This window comes from Octodon degus, unplaced genomic scaffold (assembly GCF_000260255.1).
Source record: "Octodon degus isolate 3935 unplaced genomic scaffold, OctDeg1.0 scaffold00009, whole genome shotgun sequence".
Lineage (NCBI taxonomy): Eukaryota > Metazoa > Chordata > Mammalia > Rodentia > Octodontidae > Octodon > Octodon degus.
Genome location: NW_004524585.1, coordinates 11580253 through 11597473, shown reverse-complemented (window position 1 = coordinate 11597473; position 17221 = coordinate 11580253). Strand labels below are relative to the sequence as shown.

The 17221-nt window shown below is 51.4% G+C and overlaps 1 protein-coding gene across 1 annotated transcript in view; it reads right to left on the bottom strand.

Annotated features, from left to right (window-relative positions):
* The window catches only part of Lgr6 (leucine rich repeat containing G protein-coupled receptor 6), a 114038-nt gene that overhangs the window by 67802 nt on the left and 29015 nt on the right, over positions 1–17221 (bottom strand). The window contains exons 2-4 of the mRNA XM_004625354.2: positions 16803–16874; positions 13838–13909; positions 8821–8892 (exon numbers count right to left, since the gene is read on the bottom strand). Coding sequence (XP_004625411.1) covers positions 8821–8892; positions 13838–13909; positions 16803–16874 — 216 coding nt within the window. The remainder of the gene's footprint in view (positions 1–8820; positions 8893–13837; positions 13910–16802; positions 16875–17221) is intronic.

Sequence of the window (17221 nt, the reverse complement as noted above, 5' to 3'; positions counted from 1 at the left end):
GAGAGAGAGAGAGAGAGAGAGAGAGAGAGAGAGAGAGAGAGAGAGAGAGAGAGACAGAGACAGAGACAGAGAGACAGAGAGAGAGACAGAAAGAAACAGAGAAACAGAGACAGCAAGCTGCCGCAGGCAGGCACATGCTGTCTCCTCTGCCTAGCTACCCTCTGAGCATTCACTCACTGCCTCTCAGAGATACTCTAACACTCCAGTGAGACTAGATTTTTCTGGAAAGATATCATGAGTTCCCAGAAAATGTCAGGAGACGGTGACACTTTCTCAGGAGAAGGTACTACAAATTCGTCCTTCCTGTGTGTTACTGACAACTGCAAAGCTCCTCCCAAAGCCTTACCATTTGCTCATCTGTAAATCGGGGATCACAGATCCCTCAGACCCTTGCTGCAAGGCATCAGTGAGGCATGCCCAGCAGAGCCTGGTAACATACTGAGAAATTGCCAAACATTAACTACAACACAATTCTTACTACACTAAACATCAGCTGGTTTTCATTAGCCCCCTTTCTACACTAAATTTACACCATCTTTACTAGCAGTCACTCTTGTATACTTGCATGCACAGTATGTGGGGAGCTGGGGGAGATGGAGGTCTGGGTATGACTGACATTCCCCTACAGAACCACAAGCTGCTGAAGGGCCTTGTTTTATTCTCTCGTTGCTTTCTATGTCAGGCATGTCAAGCACTCCGCAATGCTGGAAATAATAAATGGGTGGATGCCTGGATGGATGGATGGATGGATGGATGGATGGATGGATGGAGAAATACCCATAATGGGTGTTTCCTTCTGACATTCCCAGAACCCAGGCCAGCTGCTTGAGCATCAGCTGCTTGGGAAGATCCATTTGCTTCAGTGGAGGACAGTGAGGAGAAATTGGTCCTTGCCCTGTAGGGAAGGGGTTGGCCCCTCTTGGGTGTGCCTGGGGACTCCCTGAGCTGAAGCCCAATCTGCATCACTGCTGTCCCACACCTTGAGTGCTCTCCCTTCTCTCTAGGCTCTCAGGCCTATGCCTACTGGAACTCTGAGGGGCTCAGGAGTGGCCAAGTCAGAGAGAAATGTTTAGCTTGAAGGAGGGCTGAGGAGACCCACAAGTCTGTCCTGTGGTGTTGCCTGTGGTCCTAAGGCACCATGATGCTCCTGGGTGGCCCAGCTGGGGCCAAGTCTGTCCCAGACCAGCATTTATGGCTGAAAGTATCTTCACCAGATCCCAGGGTCCAGCCCACCAAGGATGCTCTCCTAGTACCTCTCAAGAGCCAAATTACTCATGTTCAGACCCTCATGGGCTGCAGGGGGCTGCCAGCCTGCCCACTCACCCACCTCAGAGAAGCCTCTGCCCCAGACACATGTAGTAATCAACTCCCGGAACCTTGGCAAGATCCAAATACAGTAGCATATAATCAAGGAGCTTGAAATAGCTGTGCCAGGGAGGCCATCTGCCACCTCGTATGTCCCTGGGGACCCCCTTGGCTGGACCCCAAGGCCCTCCCTGGCTGGCAGGCAAGGTGAGAGAATTGACAGAACTCACCAGGTGACCTGCAGAGCTTGGGAACAGCTTCAGGATGAGACCTGGGGTCCGAGTTCCCAGGTCTTGGGGCCAGGCTGCTCTTCTCCTTCCAGCTCAGGGTCTCCTCTGCCACATGCCCTCCCTGAAGGGACAGCTGAATCAGGGGCTCCTCCAGACTCAACTTCAGCGTTTCATCTCCAAGTGCTCTTCCTCTGGTGCCAGTCTCATTTCCCCTCCTTTCTATCTGTCTTATTCCTTGCAGTGAGTTGAATGAATGATAACTCCAAAACAATATGTCTATGTCCCAATTCCCCAGGACCTGCTAAATGGGTCAAAGCTGGGGGTGGGACAACCGTCTCTCTGTTAGCAACCCCCCTAACCCATGCTGCTCTGAGGTATGCTGAAGATTAAGGACCACTTACACTGGACTGGAGGTGTAGCTCGGTGGTGGAGAATCTGCCTAGCTTGTGTGAGGGCTACCTCAACATTCTACCACTAATTGATTGATTAAAATAAGAGAAAGTCCAATATCGAGGTGTTAGTAGGACTGCACTCTGACTGGAAGTTCTAAGAAAGAATCCTTGCCTACCACTTCTGGTGGTTGCTGACATTCCTATGGCTCCATCCCTCCACCCTGCCTTCTGTCGTCATGTGGCCTTTCCCTCTTTTTTGAGAAGGATTTTTTTTTTTTTTTTAACTTTAGGGTCTACAGGATGTTCAGGGTCTCACTACTAGATCTGACTCATAGTGATCCACCTGTTTATAGCCTTCCAAGAACTGGGATTCCAGGCGTGCACCACCATGCCCAGTCTCGGGGGCCTGCTCATAAGCTCAGTTGTTTAAGTACCTGCTTAAACAAAGTACTCACCATGGTTGTAAAGAGTCAGCTGTATCTTAGGAAACCAGTGTCACCTTTTTTCACCTTTTAATTTTATATTATTTGTGTCATGCATTTCCTGTAATGGAAGTGTTAATTTTACTGTACTTTTTGGTACCTCTGGGAATCTAATGTATTGTAAGGTATTTTACATGTGTCCTGATTTTGTCAAGACCTGGATACTGAAGCTATCCAAGCTTTTGAAATAAAATTGTACCCCCCCGCAAAAAAAAAAAAAAAAAACACAGTACTCACGCTCAAGATGCTGTGGTTCGAACCCAGATATGCCAAACCAGAAATGCCCTCAAGGCATCTTCAGGCTGGCCCAAAAAAAAAAAAAAAAAAAAAAAAATCCCAGTCTCAATTGCCATCTCAGTGCGCCCCGGGGGCAGGGCCAGCATGGTAGGCCCAGGTATTGAACCCCCAGCCCGTTGGACTTTTTTTTTTTTTTTTTTTTTTTTTAATGTGGATTTCCCCCTTTTTTGTCTGCCTTTGTAGTCTCTTGTATGGATTCTTACCATTGGATTTAGGGTCCTTCCAGATAATCCTAATGATATCCTAGCAAGTTCCTTAATTTGATTAGAGCTGAAAAAAAAAAAAAAAATCCTTTTTCCAAATAACAATCCTTTTTCCCAGCCCCATAGAGGATTCTGGTCCAGGGCCGATAGCCCCATTAGGAAACTCTTGTATCTCTAGAACCTCATCCTCTTGGGAGCTACCCCTCCTGATCATCCCACTATACCCTCCCATCTTAGAGCTAGATCAACCACTAGCAGCGATTGTCCCACAGGAGGTCGCTAAATGAGATAAGCGCAAGTTATTCACATGTGCAGCGTGTCATCTATATACCGTTCTTATTTGCCTGTCCCTGAGCATTATTCTGGGGTGTAACTATCCCTGGGATGGAGGCGGGTCAGAGGAATGGGTGCAGGGCACCTCCCAGAAGCCCTTGGCTTTTGACTTTCCTGGGACATATCTCCTAGCCCTGCCCTCATGGGACCTCTGGCATTGAACAGGATGTCTCAGCCACTTTCTTCAGGAAACATGCAGGTCATTCCTCCTTATGGAGCTCTGCAGCATTCCCAGCAGAGTAGGACACTCTCATTGCACACAAAGAGAAACTGAGGCCCAAAGTGATCGAGCACATATGAGTCACAGGTGACTCTGCAACTGCAGATTTTTTTTTTCCCAGTACCAAGAATTGAACTCAGGACCTTGCACTTACCAGGAAGTTGCTTATGCCACCAAGTTATCTCCCAGCCCCATAGGTGATTCTGGTCCAGGGCCGATAGCCCCATCAGGAAACTCTCGAATCTCTAGATCCTCATCCTCTTGGGAGCTACCCCTCCTGATCACCCCACTATGCCCTCCCATCTTAGAGATAGAAAACCACAGGCTCAAAGAGAGAGGTGAAATGGCTTATTTCTTGGCCAGTTATTGACAGAACCAGGACTGAAACCCAAGTCTTTGTAACCTGACGCATGACAGCTTCAGAGAGGAGCCAAAGGATTAAAGTTAAGACTTAGCACGTTGGAATCAGAACTCAAATAAATCCCAGCTTCTCTCTTTCCCAGATGCATGACCTCAAGTAAGTTATTTGACTTCTCTGGGCTTTAGCTGCTGCCTCTGTAAAATGGACATAGTGGAAGTGACCTTAGAGGGCTTTCAGGATTAAGTGAGCTACAGAACACGCTTAGCGTATTGAAGTGTGCCAAGTGCGAGCCACCCCTCCCACCCCAGCTCCACGGCCTCCAGTGCCCACAAGCACATCTGCACGCACACAGCCACCCGCCCCAGCCTCACACCTCCTCCCCCTCTGCAGCAGGCAGCCAGCGCGTTTAGGTCGGCTGGCTGGAGCCGAGGGGGTGCGGCAGTTCTAACTGGGGTTTCGGTTGGGAGGCTGGCACCACTCTTGATTAATTTCCCCTGCTCTGCACAACGTGGGCCAGCTCCTTGTGGCTGTCCTTTGTAATTATGCATTTCCCCCCTAGGGTGTCCGGCATTGGGCTGTTTTTCTGTTTTCTCCCCTTTATTCCTGCCACTGTGCCTTTCCGGCTTCTCTGGGGCTGGGCCAGCCCAGTGCCCAGCTCCTTCTGAGCTGTTTTGCTTTTCCACGCACTCGCCCCTGGGCCTGCCTTGCCCCCACCCAGTTTCTATTTTCCCCCAGGCTCCACTGGCTTTCTGTGGTTTCTCTTGGCATGAGCTCAAGCCTAGTGTGACATGTCTGGTGTGGCCACCCTCCCCCTCCTGTGTCAGCCAGGCAGGCAGCAAGTGTATCCAGGGAGGGAGCAGCAGAGCTGGGCGCTTGCAGCCCAGGTGCCAAGCCAAACAGCTCATGCGCCACGTCTGACTCGGTACCTGGGGCCTGGAATGCCAGGCTGGCTGGTCCCATCCTCTACCCTGCCCCATCCTGAACTCCCCCAGACCTACTTCCTACAGCCCTGTGTCTGGTTCTAGCTGGCAGAAAGTAGACTACAGGCCAGAGCCCTCCAGGGGCTCCCAGAGTACCCACAAGAGGGTGCAGGGGCCTTCCTTCCTTGAGATAAGGAATAGCCATCCCCAGAGACACCTGTCCCAGGGTGTACCTGGCCTGCTGTGGGGAGGAACAGTGCACCCGGGAGTGCTTAGCCACAGGCATGTACCATACATGCCGCCCAACAGGAAGCAGGCCATCTCCACTTGCTAATACCCTGGGAAGCAGAAGAGTCTCCAAATGACAGCAGCTGTAAAGTAGCCTCCCTTTGGGCACTTGGAGCCCCACAACTGCCCTCTCCGCCTCCAGTCCTGACCTTGCACAGCCTCTGATCTTGTCTGCCTGTTTCCTCATCTGATAATAGACAGCAGCTGTTAAAGAGGGGTTTTGTGAGGGGTATGGGATAGTGTATGTAAAACAGCCCCTGTGGGGCTAGCACTCAGGGTGCTCCTCCACCCACTGTCCTTTACTCCCTCATCTGTCCTTAACCTTGCAACCTGACCTTGGTTTTTTGTTACTAATATGGAGGGACCCGGATTAGGTGGGGTGGCATCTCACTGTGAGGTCTAAGGTAAGCCACCTTGAACACTACCAACTTCCAAAAGCTCAGGACAGAATACCTACGGAGAATCTTTGAGTTGGGTTATGTGTGCCATTCTTCATTACACACACACATACACACACACACACACACACACACACACACACCACTGATGTCCTGTGGAAAGACTTCTAGTTTGCCCTGTATGCTTGGTCATTCTTTATTTACAGCTCATCCAACACGGTCCTCATGAGCTCTTGCCACGTGCCAAGCTCTTGGTGACTCAACCCTCCATCTGCCCAGATGCCACAGACAGAGGAATGGGTGTCACTTTGACTTCTCCCTTCCCAATCCTCATATCTGTCAATGCTATGACTACTAATAATTGTACTGGTGGCAATAAAAGTTCCTATTCTGTGTCTCTTCTGGACATCCACTCATTTCCTGCAGTTCTGTTGAAGTACAGAGTCACACCATGGTACTACAATGCTTTGAAACTCATTGTATTTGGTACTCAGCGCATGTTGACAGAAACATTTTGTCCTGGTACGGGTCATTTGCTGGGTACTTAACCCACAAGCTAGAACTTGTTGGTGTTAATTGCTTCACACCACATTACCCTTTCCAGCCAAAACAATATTTTGGTACTCATCATACCCAATGAATACCAAGGCTGCACCTTAGATACCAGCATCATCTCTACTTGCTGAAAAGGAAGCAGCAGTGCATTGGTTGGGTAACCTGCCCCAGGTGCTCCAGCTGGTGAGGGAAAGAGCTGAGATTTGATCCCAGGGAATCTGGCCTTATCTGGCCAGATAAGCTGTCCAGGAAATCTGCCTTTCCTTTGGCACTGTCATGCTTCCTTTGGGCTGTCACCTCTTCCCTGCTTTCACCTCTAGGCTGTCCTCCGCAACTCCTGTCAAGCTGATTTTCAAAAGCACAGATCCTGTCACCTTGCTGTCCTGCCAGAAGTCCTTCTATGGCTCCCGATTGTGTTGAGCATGAAGTTCAAGTCCTTAGAGATCCCCCTGCCTACTTGTAGGGCATGATTATGTGCTAATTCCAGATATTTTCTCATCACTGCCCTTCCCACTAGTCCCCACAAAACAGTTCAGCCAAACTGTGCTTGTAAATCCTCCAGCATTCTCTTGACTCCACATCATCTCTACATTTTCCACATTCTGTCTGTAATGTCCTTCTGACCTCTTTACCTGAATGATACTTCCTGATCCTTCAAGACTCAATTCAGAGGGCCAGTGAGATATCTCAGTGGACTAAGTGCCTGCTTAGGCAAGCACTGGGACCAGAGTTTGATTCCCTGCACTGCATGCCATGCTGGCCCTGCCCCTGAACACAGAGTTGGCCACGAGACCAGGTGTGGTGGCACATGCCTGCAATCCCAGTGCTAGGGAGGCTAAAAACAGGAGGATCATTATGAGTCCAAGCTGTGTAGTGAGACCCTGTACCAAATACATACAAACAAACAAGCAAAGGACTCAATTCAGGCATTGTCATCCCAATAAATCTTCAAAAGCACTGGTAAATTGCATGAATTTGTGACTGGTTAGATGAGCAATCTCACAATAACAATGTCTCACGCCACAGCTTGGTGCAGCTGGGCAGTTGCAGATCTCCCATATAATATGATTTATCTCTGTGGCACCTTTGCTAGATAGGCAGGATGGATCGCGAGTCCTACACAGCCTGAAGCCCAGAGAGGGGAGGTGACACAGACTGCGAGGACCAGAGCCAGGGCTGAAAGCCAAGTTCTCTATCTAGCAGGCTGCTGCTTTCTTCACAGGATCCTAAAAGGTAAAATCCACTCTGCTGCTTTGCACTGATGGGAGTGGGGAACCCGCATCAGTTTCCTGTGCAGGTCAACCAAGTAGCAGAGCATAAAAGGGCTGGAGTGACCGCTAGCCATCTAGCTGTGCAAGCCAAAGGGATATACACTTCCTGGAGTGTGTAGAGGAAGCTGACGGCTAGCCCAGGAGCTCCCTGCCTCGCCTGAAAGTGGGATCTTAAGGTGTTTTAAGCAAAGGATGTGATTCATAAATTTTTAAAAAATCAGCTTAATAAGTGCAAAGAAACCTAATATAAGTCCCATTTTTTCCTATGAAGTCCTCTTCGATGCTTTGGATAGTGTCAGCCTTTCCTTCTGCCCTCAACACACACACACACACACACACACACACACACACACACACCTTATGTGAGGCTGCCCATGCTGTTCACTGGTGCCCTAAGCAAATGTTTGGTCTTCCCTGCCAGTAGGGTGCAAGAACAGGCTATTCCAGCCTTTGGCCTCCTGACCCTTTCCCCTCGGGTCCTGTCCAGTGGCGAGACCGGCTGGAGGGAGAGAGGCACCCTCCAGACTCATGCAGACAGAGGGCGCAAAGATGGGAGAATAAGGGAAGTTATTTTTTGCCCCTAGGGACAAACAGGCACCTGAAGGGCAGGATATTAGGGTGTAGACCCAGAGCAGGAGGGCAGAGGATGCCCGGGGTGGCTGCACGGGAGAAAAGCCCTAACCAAGGGCATTTGGTGTGGCACAGCTAGTTAGCTGGGCCACCATGACAGCGCCCATGGCCAAGGATAACACAGGCCCTTGTCGCACACTCTGTGTCTTAGTTTCCTGCACTGGCCAATTGCCCTTGCCTCAACCTGTCTTCCAACTTTGATTTCTCCCTAAATCCATATTCATCCTCGTATCCTAGGTATAGATGCACCTGTAGTTCAGCTGGGGCCCACAGGCATGTGCGAGGCATATATCACATTCCAGGCCCATGTTGTGCACCCTGTGAATAAAGGCAGCACTTGTCCTCAGGGCAGTAACATCGGCTTGGGTGCCATCAGCCTAGAGCACCTGCTCCTGCCTCTGCGCACCGGCGCAGATTTGCTGCCATGGCGCCCCTACTGGATAAGACAGAAACTGCAGGGCTCGTGATGGAATGGTTCTGTCACCGGTGGCCTGAGCCCTGACTGCAGTCCCACCCTCCTAGAGGAGAAGTGGGTGTGCGAGCCCAGCCTCCCCTCCACCCACAGAGCCCTGAGGGCCAGAGCAGCTAGGTGGAGGAAACAGCCCCTTCCCGAAACCCCACCCCCAGGCTGCAATGGCAGAATGCCAGTTGCCTGGGGACTGCTGCCCTGGTGGCCCTACCTAGGGAGGTCCTATTCCCACAGTCCTCTGAGGAAGGCCTCCCTGCCCCAAGATACACAGACAAGTGTATACATACACACACTGAGGATGACAACAAGCCCCTGAAGCAACCGGAGCCAGGAGCGGCTCCCTGTCTAGAGTATGGAGCAGGAAAGGGGGGCTTGAGGAGAATGGGGAGCCGAGGCAGGGGGGGCCCCAGCTGTGACTCAGGCCCTAGGAAGCTGGTGACTCCCAGGACAGCCCTTGGTGACTCACAGAGACTGCAGGCTCGGCAGCTCCCACAGCGCCTCGGCGGGGATTCCTCCCAGCTGGTTGTTCTGCAGCATTCTGGGAAGGAAGAGAAAGGGCTTTAAGAACCCCATGGTGGGCAGATCTTGGGGTTGAAGACAGGACTGGAGAGCTAATCCCTTGAGGACCCCACCCCATATTAGACACTCTCTTTTTTCAGCTTCAGAGCCCTGGGAAGAATCCTGGTCCAGTCCCCTATCCTGTTAGTGGGGAACCCAAGGGGGCTATGATGCTGGGCGGTGTGCCTTGGACAACGGTATCTCAGAAGGGGTCCAGGATGGCACAAGAGCCAGGAAAATGATGAAGATAAAGGATGAGGCTGCACTGGGAAGCAGTGAGGGCCACAAGTCAGCATGCACAAGGTTCTGCTGAGTTTGGCGAAGAAGCACCTGAAGAAGTGGAGGTTTTCCTCCTGGGCCTCAGTTTCCCTTTCATTTAGCTGAGATGCTAGTGCTTTCTTTGTGGAAGAGGAGGATGTGAATGAGGGTAAGGCTGTGCCTACTGTGCCAGGGCTCTAGACAAGTGTTCGCTGGCACTGTTGTCTGTATATTGTGAGGTGGCCCAGATCCTGCATCAGGCTGTCCTGGTGACCCAGTCTCACACAGTCACACACAGGTAAGTCTGTGCTGACCAGTGGGAACAGTCCACTGTCTAGACTGCCCTCCTGTTGCTGGAACCTGGCCGCAGGGCCCAAGAAGCTAATTTGCAGCCACACACTTGTTGGAAATCTAGTCCTCGGCACCCCTCTCTTCACAGGCAATGAGGAACTCTGGCCAGGGAGGCATTGGAGGTGGAGCCATGACTGCCACAGCTAGAAGAGCCAGAGACCCTAGAGAGGTGACATGTAGTTTTCAAAGCCCTTCCTTTGGCTCTGTGGAGGTGTCTGGGATCACCAAGGTGGGTAGGGGAGACGCAGCCTGGAGCCCACCCACGCTCCACACCTGCAAGTCCTTCACCTGCTTCTGTATCAGGACTTCTGTATATGGTGTTTTGGGTTTTAAGTTTTCCTTTCCCCTTCTTCCTCTTTCCTAACTTCCTTCTGTCTTCCTCTTTCTCTCCTTTCTTCCTTCTCTGCTTCCTTCCTCCTTCATCTCTGCCTGCATGTAGGTCTCTCTGCCTCTCTTCCCCTCCCCTCCCCTCCCCTCTCCTCTCCTCCTCTTCCCCACTTCTCTCTTCTTTCTTTCTTTCTTCCAGATAGGGATGTTAGGCAAGCACTCTTTGATGCTAAATAAGCACTCTACCATTGAGCTACACCCCCAGCCCCTGCTTTAAATTTCTATAGCTTACAATCTTGGGAAATTTATTCCAGCTCCTCCATTTTAAAGGTAGAAAGACAGTGTCTCAGAGAAAGAGAATCTGCCAGCTGTCATGCTGAGATGCTGGTCTGGCCTCAAGTCTTCCAGCTACAGAGGAGACCCCCGTCCTGTCTTCCAGTCTCTTGAAAGGATAGGGTAGCAGGCTCGGCCTCAGTGGAGAACATCTCAAAAGGTCTCGCTGGGATCTGGCCAGGCTTCTCTCAGGAGCCATGCTAGCGAGGCTCAGCATCCAGCATCCCAGGACTTAAACATTCACCGTCTGGTCAGGTTAATTCAGTTTCTCGGCACTGATGGAGCCTTTATTTCAGGCCAGTGTGGCTCCTGTCCAGCCAGGTGGAAGATAACACAGTCACTGTCACCCTTAGAGGCTCCAGCAGTGAGAAGCGGGCTATGCTAGAGGTGAGCATAAGGAGGTTTCCTCTGGAGGTGACCCAAGACACCAGCTCCCTCCCACTTCTCTATGCCCCCCCAGCCAGGGCTGCAGCTGGGACAGGTCCCAGAGTAGAAGCAGCAGGCCACGGTTCCAGAGCTCTAGGCTTTACCAAACAGCGCAGGGCAGGAATCCTCAGCCACTGACTGTAGAGGTGCTGGGCTCTGCCCAGGAGCAGGGTACCTGTGGAGGCTCCTGCCCAGTCTCCCGGAGGCAGGCAGGGAGGGAGCCCTTGACAGCCCCTTCTTTATAGATCTAGGTCTGTTGAGAAGTGACTGAGGTCCAGCAGGACCCTCCTAGCTGGGGCCACAGCAGCCTAACACAGAGATGACACAAACTAGTCACAGAGGAGGGAGGAGGCCAAGGCCTGGCCTTGGCTGAGTGGCGTGGGCGAGTGGGGAGTCAGGAAAGAGACCTGTGAGAGGGATACACTGGAACCTTTAGAGATAAAGACCCAGAAGCCTGACAGACCCACCCCAACCCTCAAGCTGGGCACTGGGGCATGTGAGTTCTGGCCACAGCTACCCCTGGCCCTGCAAGGGTACACAGGGCGGAAGTGTCCAGGTCTTGTCTTGCATGTCTGAGGCAGCAGGAATAGTGGTTTCCCTTCGCAGTGTGGCTGGGTGGTAACTCTTGTGTCTGGGCCTTCCTGGGTCTGAGGAACAGATAGGGATGAGGATGGCCATCTCTACAGGGTGCTATAACCTACCCCAAGGATCTGGAGATCGAACTCAGGACCACACGCATGCTAGGCAAACATACTACTGCTGACCTATACCCCAGGACTTTTTATTTTTATTTTGAGACAGGGCCTCACTAAATTTCCCAGCTTGCCCTTATACCTGTGACCTCTCAGCCTAGCCTCCTGAGCACTGGGATTCCAGGCATATACCACCCTGTGCAGAGAGGTCTGACTCTCGATCCATGCCCCATCAGGGCCTGTGGGCTTGGGGGCTTAAGGAGCCGAGGAGGAAAGGAACAGAGCGACTCCTCCAGGGTAAGCACTGGGTGGGTGTGAATGACACAAAGGAGGGCTTCTGCAGCAGTCACTAAGGAAAGGATCAGAGAAGGAAACCCTTTTCTTTCACCCTCTGCCCTGGGGAGAGCAAGAAAGGGGCACAGTGAACCCCAGGGACATCCAGGCCTGCAGAAAGGGAGGCACAGCTCTGAGAAGGGCCCTGCACTTAAGGGTGGCAGAGAACAGCTAAGATCTCCAAAAGGAGGTCCCAGCCTGAGGGCTGCTGGGCTGAGGACAGCTCTACCGCTCTGCTTTTCTTGCAGGTCTGAAAAGGAAGAGAGAAGAAGCTTGCAAGAGGAGAAACAACATCATTCATGGACAAGGTCACCATGCTTGGGATATGTGTGCCATCTTTCACTCTGAGGTATTTGTGCAAAAGGATGTCCCCATGCAGCCACCTGGGCTTACCAGAGAGACAGGACTGCCCTGGAGGAGAGAGGCTTCTCTGAGGTGGGGCAAAATGGAGTCACTGGCAGGGGGAAAGGCCAGTGGTCTTGGCTTCTACCTGCTGCACCCCCTCCCGGCTGCCCTCCTCACCATGCCAAGGCGCCGCTGGTGGAAAGGGGGTGGGTGGGCGGGCAGCCTGCGGTTTCTCCCAAGCTTTGATTTATTGCCTAATGCAGGCAGAGAAGAAAGAGCAGGCTCATCTCTAAGCCGGCGTCTTAGGAGCGGGATGTGAGCCTCACATCTTCTGAGAGCCCAGCACACACAGCCCTGCTCTCTAATCCGGGCTGCAGGTCTGAGCCTGCCACCAGGGCACAGACACGCCACCAAGCAGGCTGCCCGCACCCACCACGCCATGGGCCCAACATCTCCTCACCTCCCTGGGGCAGCAGTGTTTGTGGAGAGTGAGACAGAGATCAGGCTGGAAGGAGGAGGGCTGAGGGGAAGGGAGAGGGTGGGCACAGTCTGAGCAATGCAGAAGAAGAGTGGAGACAAGAGACTGGAGCTGAGGACACAGACAGGAAGGACCTCCAGGCAGAGTGGGGAGCCTGGGAGTCAGACACAGAGGAAGCTAGAGAGAGATGTTGGGGCCCAGAGGTGCCAGGGACCAGCAAGGCAGGAAAGAGAGCCAGTGCTTAGCCAGGGACAGTTGACTGCTGGAAGCCTGGATTTCCTGGACCATGCATGAAGGCTACCAGCAGTCCAAGGACACATGCAGTCCAACCCAGGGCACAAAACTGGATTTCATCCCCCCCCCCATCCTTTCAGTGATGCTCTTGTGCAGTTAACAGCCTACTCAACTATACAAAGAAGACCTACAAATATAGGCAGGGCCAGCAGACCTGGAGAGTGGCTCACCACTTTAAGGAAGCCCCCAAATGCTTATTTTATTTCTTCAGAATAAGCCCTCAAAATCTTTATTTTCTCCCCAAACTCACTCCTAAGGCAGTGTGTTCTCTCCAGGAACCTCTCCCAACCACCTTGAGACTTGGTGTATCCTCCTCTTTCTTCTGCCACTTTTCTCCCTGACCCATCATTGGGACAAGATAGAACAGAGACTTGGGTGACAGAAGACAGTGCCTCTACCTTCCCTCCTCTAAAATGGGTCAACAGTTCAATGGTAAAAGGAAGCCAGGTACAATACCACAAGGTCCTCCACAACTCTCACTTCTCTTTTACTTTGAAGAAAAGGTGCAAGGGCTGGGAGGTGGCAGCCTGGAGTCTGCAGGAGGAGCTGGGTTTGCCATGAGAACAGATGTTCAGGGCCTGTGACTCAGAGACTAAAGTTAAGCCTAAAGAAACCCACCTGCAGTCCTCCTCTTCAGATGCAGTCGTACCCTTCCATAGACAAAATGGTCTAGGGACAACGACCCATGCTGGTGGTTCTCAATCAGAGCAGAAAATAAAGACCCTGCACTTCCTGCACAGTTGCCATGGTATCGTGAGCCTGCCTGCGCAGACAACATGAGGCAAAGAAGCTGCGCAGACAACATGAGGCAAAGAAGCGAAAACAGCAAGGGAAATGAAAAGTGAGAGAAGAGAGGAGAGCAGAGGGAAGGGGAGGGGAGGGGAGAAGAAATGGTGGGAAACTCAGGGTCAGATTACAAAACTTCAATTTGACCGTGATTCTCAAACGTGGCCCCTGTAAGTAAAAAGAGGGTAGGGCCAGGGAGATGGCTCCATGGAATAAGCGCTTCCCTGGCAAGCACAAGGGCCTGAGTTCAATCCCCGGTTCCACAAAAAAAAAAAAAAAAAAAAAAGGTGGACCCTACTTACAGGATTTTCAGGCTGTAGAGGCCAGAGAATGCTTGTCCCGGGATGTGGGAGAGATGGTTCCCTGAGAGACGCCTGGAAATCAGAGACAAGGCTCAGTGATGTTGGCCAGCTACCCAGAGAGAGGGTGACCTCCATTGATTTGTGAACTAATGGGACAGGCGAGGGGAAGATGCGGCGGTAACTACCATTTACTAAGCTCTCCAGCTGGCTTAGCACTTTACACACCTCATCGAAATTCACGTAATAACCCTGCAAGGTGCTGATTACAGTTTGAGGACCTCTTATTTGAAATGCTTTAGACCAGAGGCATTGGAATTTCAGACTTTTTTCAGATTTTGGAAAATTTGCAAATGTATAATTATCTATCTTAAGGATGGGTCCCAAGTCTAAACAGAAAATCCACCGTCTCGAGTATACATACCCTGGAGGTAATTTTATACATTTTTGTTTTGTTTTTGCTGCTGGGCATTGAAGCCAGGACCTCACACAAGCTAAATATGTGCTCTACCACTGAGTTGCACCCCAGGCCACTACAGTAATTCCATTCTCTGGTGCTCTAACTGCCATCTGTCACATTCAGTCCGGCACAGAACTGTCCACTGTCATGTGAATGTCCAAAAGGCTGCAGAGTACAGCTTGGGCTTAGGGCTGCTCAACCTGCTTTAATCCCAAACTTCTGATAAGGAAACTGAGGCTGGGAGAGGTCAGGCATGGTCTTTCCAGGTCACAGAGCCAGTTGGGTGCAAGGCAAGTGTTCTCCCCCAGATCTGAGCTTTAAGGCTCATGGCTGCTCTGCAGTATCACATTGTCCTCTGGGCTGTCCTGAATCACCCACAGCCTGCCCTGGATTACTGTACCATGTCACAGTGGAGGGGTGGGACACAAGTTACCCCCACCAACCAAGGAGCTTTAGGAAATGGGGTGCTGGAATACCTCCAACAATTGTCACCATGCCTGTCATAGTGATCAATTCTAAGAGTAGCAAATGAAATAAAAATATATTCAATACCTACACTTAGGGCTCACATTTGACCAGCTAGAGTTTAATGTGGATGCCTCAGAGACCCAAGGTTTTAAAAATATTATCTTGGAACTAGACATATTGGCACACGCTTATAATCATAGAGTTCTGGGAGGCTGGGGAATGAACAACCCAAGTTTGAGCTCAGGATGGGCAATTTGGCAAATTGGTGAAACCCTCTTTGAAAACAAAAAATGAGAAAGGCTGGGGTAGAGTTCAGTGTTGAAGGCCTTGAGCTCAGCCCCTCAGTAGTGAAGCGCTTGCTTAGTATGAACAGAGCCCTGGATTCCCCATATTCTCCAATAAAAGTCTCTTATGTCTCTTTATTTGACACTTGTTGTTTATAAAGTAACTGTGTGGGGAGGCGTTGTGTTAACTGAGGTCCCCAAGCCTGTGTTCTGTAGATGTTCCCTTTTGGGTAGGGCCCTTAAAATAGGTCCAGCTCCCTTTCCAGGAGCAGCAGATATAGAATCAGCCTTGAGCTCTCAGACTGTGCCCCTGTCACTGGCTCTCCTGCTCTGAGTCCCCTGTCCTTTGCTTTTGCTTGTCATTCCCACCTCCCCTAAAGGTAATCTGTCCACTTTCTTTAAGAGCTGTCTCCTCTCTCCTCCTCTCCTCCTCCTCTTCCTCCTCCTCCTTCTTTTCCTCCTCTCCCTTCTTTTCCTCTTCCTCTTCCTTCTCCTACTCCTTCTCCTCTTCCTCCTTCTCCAGGAAGGATTCCCTGCCCAATGGCAGCCCCATCCTCCTGCACAGTGCCTGGATGCCCCAACCCATGAGGCCACATTCCCCTGGTTGACTATTGAGGGTCCTCTGTCTCATACACAAGCTCCCTGAGGGCATGGTATGACTAAGCTCACTTTCCCACAGAAGGGTCCCACAGAACCTGGCCTCCATACCCAGCCATAGCCCCGTGGTTGATGGACTCCTACCTTGGACAGGACAGGCTGGGCCCTTGGGGCTGGGGTGAGGTAGGAACACTTGCTAAGGGAATAGTACCCTTGAGGCCAAGGTAGAGATTCAAGGTGTTTTCAGAGCCAGAAGCCCACAGTTCATGGAATTTAAGCAAACTTTCCCCCAGGAGCTATGATGGTGTGAACAGAAAGATAGATGGGTCTGGGAGGTATTGAGAATAGAGCTAGGATGAAAGTGAAAACAGGGACAGAGTGATGTGACCTCCTGGGGCAGGTAGGTGGGGTGGGCACTCTTGCTGGGCAATAACTTGCTCAAGAGCACCTAGGCCAGACTCTAGATTTCAGCCTGAGGGGGACACGTAGGGTGTGGGGGAGATTAGCCAGGAAGCACTTAGGGAGGAAGTCGAGCTATAAGGGAAGGTCTAAGAAGAAGACCCTTCGGGCTATGGAGAATCATGAAAGGTCTTGAGCCGATGAGGTACACTCTGAGGGTTTCAGATGTATTAGAATGGAAGGAGGAGATATGCTACTAAGAAATGGGGGAGGCTAGCTCAGGAGCAGTAGGAACAGAAAATAAGGCGGGGGAGTGAGGAACATCTCAGAAGAACCACCAGGTCCTGGGGAGGAGCTGGAGGCAGGAGACAGGGGACTTTGGGGAGAAGCCCAACCATGGACATTAAAAGGGAACTCTACAAAGAGACACTGGGAGAACAAAAGTGGATTTCAGGAAGGTCAAGCTTCTCCCTGGGAGCCTTTCTATGTCAAGCAATGAAAGGATTTTTTTTTTTTTAAATTTTCAATCAAAACAAAACAAACCAAAAAAAAGTACATTTTAGACCCTGTGGTCCAGCACTGCTGCCCAGGGTCACCTATGGGTTAGACACCAGCCAAACACCTGTCAAGAAGAGCTATCTCCCAAGCCGCTGTCTTTCCCCTCCAGCTCCACCCTCCTCCCAAGGTACCCTGGAACCTGCAGCCAGTGCAGGAGAGCACAGCTTTGCCTCCCACTCTCATCCCTTGGAGCACCACTCACAGTTCCTCCAGGAATCGCAGGTGGCGGAAGAGGCCGGGCTGAAGCTCCGTGAGGTTGTTCATGCTGAGGTCTCTGTATAGAAAGAGAACACCAGGCTCTGTGAGCAGCCCCTCTGTGCCCTTCTGTTCTACTTAGCACCAGCCACTGTGGGGACCCCAGGGTCCCACCACCTTCCCACTGTGTAAGCCATTCTGCCCTTCACAGTCCCCTCTAGGGCTTCCCTAAGACTATGCAGGAAACTGATCTCCATTACAGAAAGAGGAAAATGAATGGAATTTCAGAGCAGGGCCAGGGAATCCCTTAATGCAAAAACTACTTCATCTCCTTTTTTACCAGAGGGGACACTGAGGCCCAGGATCACTGCCATTCTGACGTACAGAGGAGGCTCAAGGCATTCGCACACTGGGGTGCACACCCTG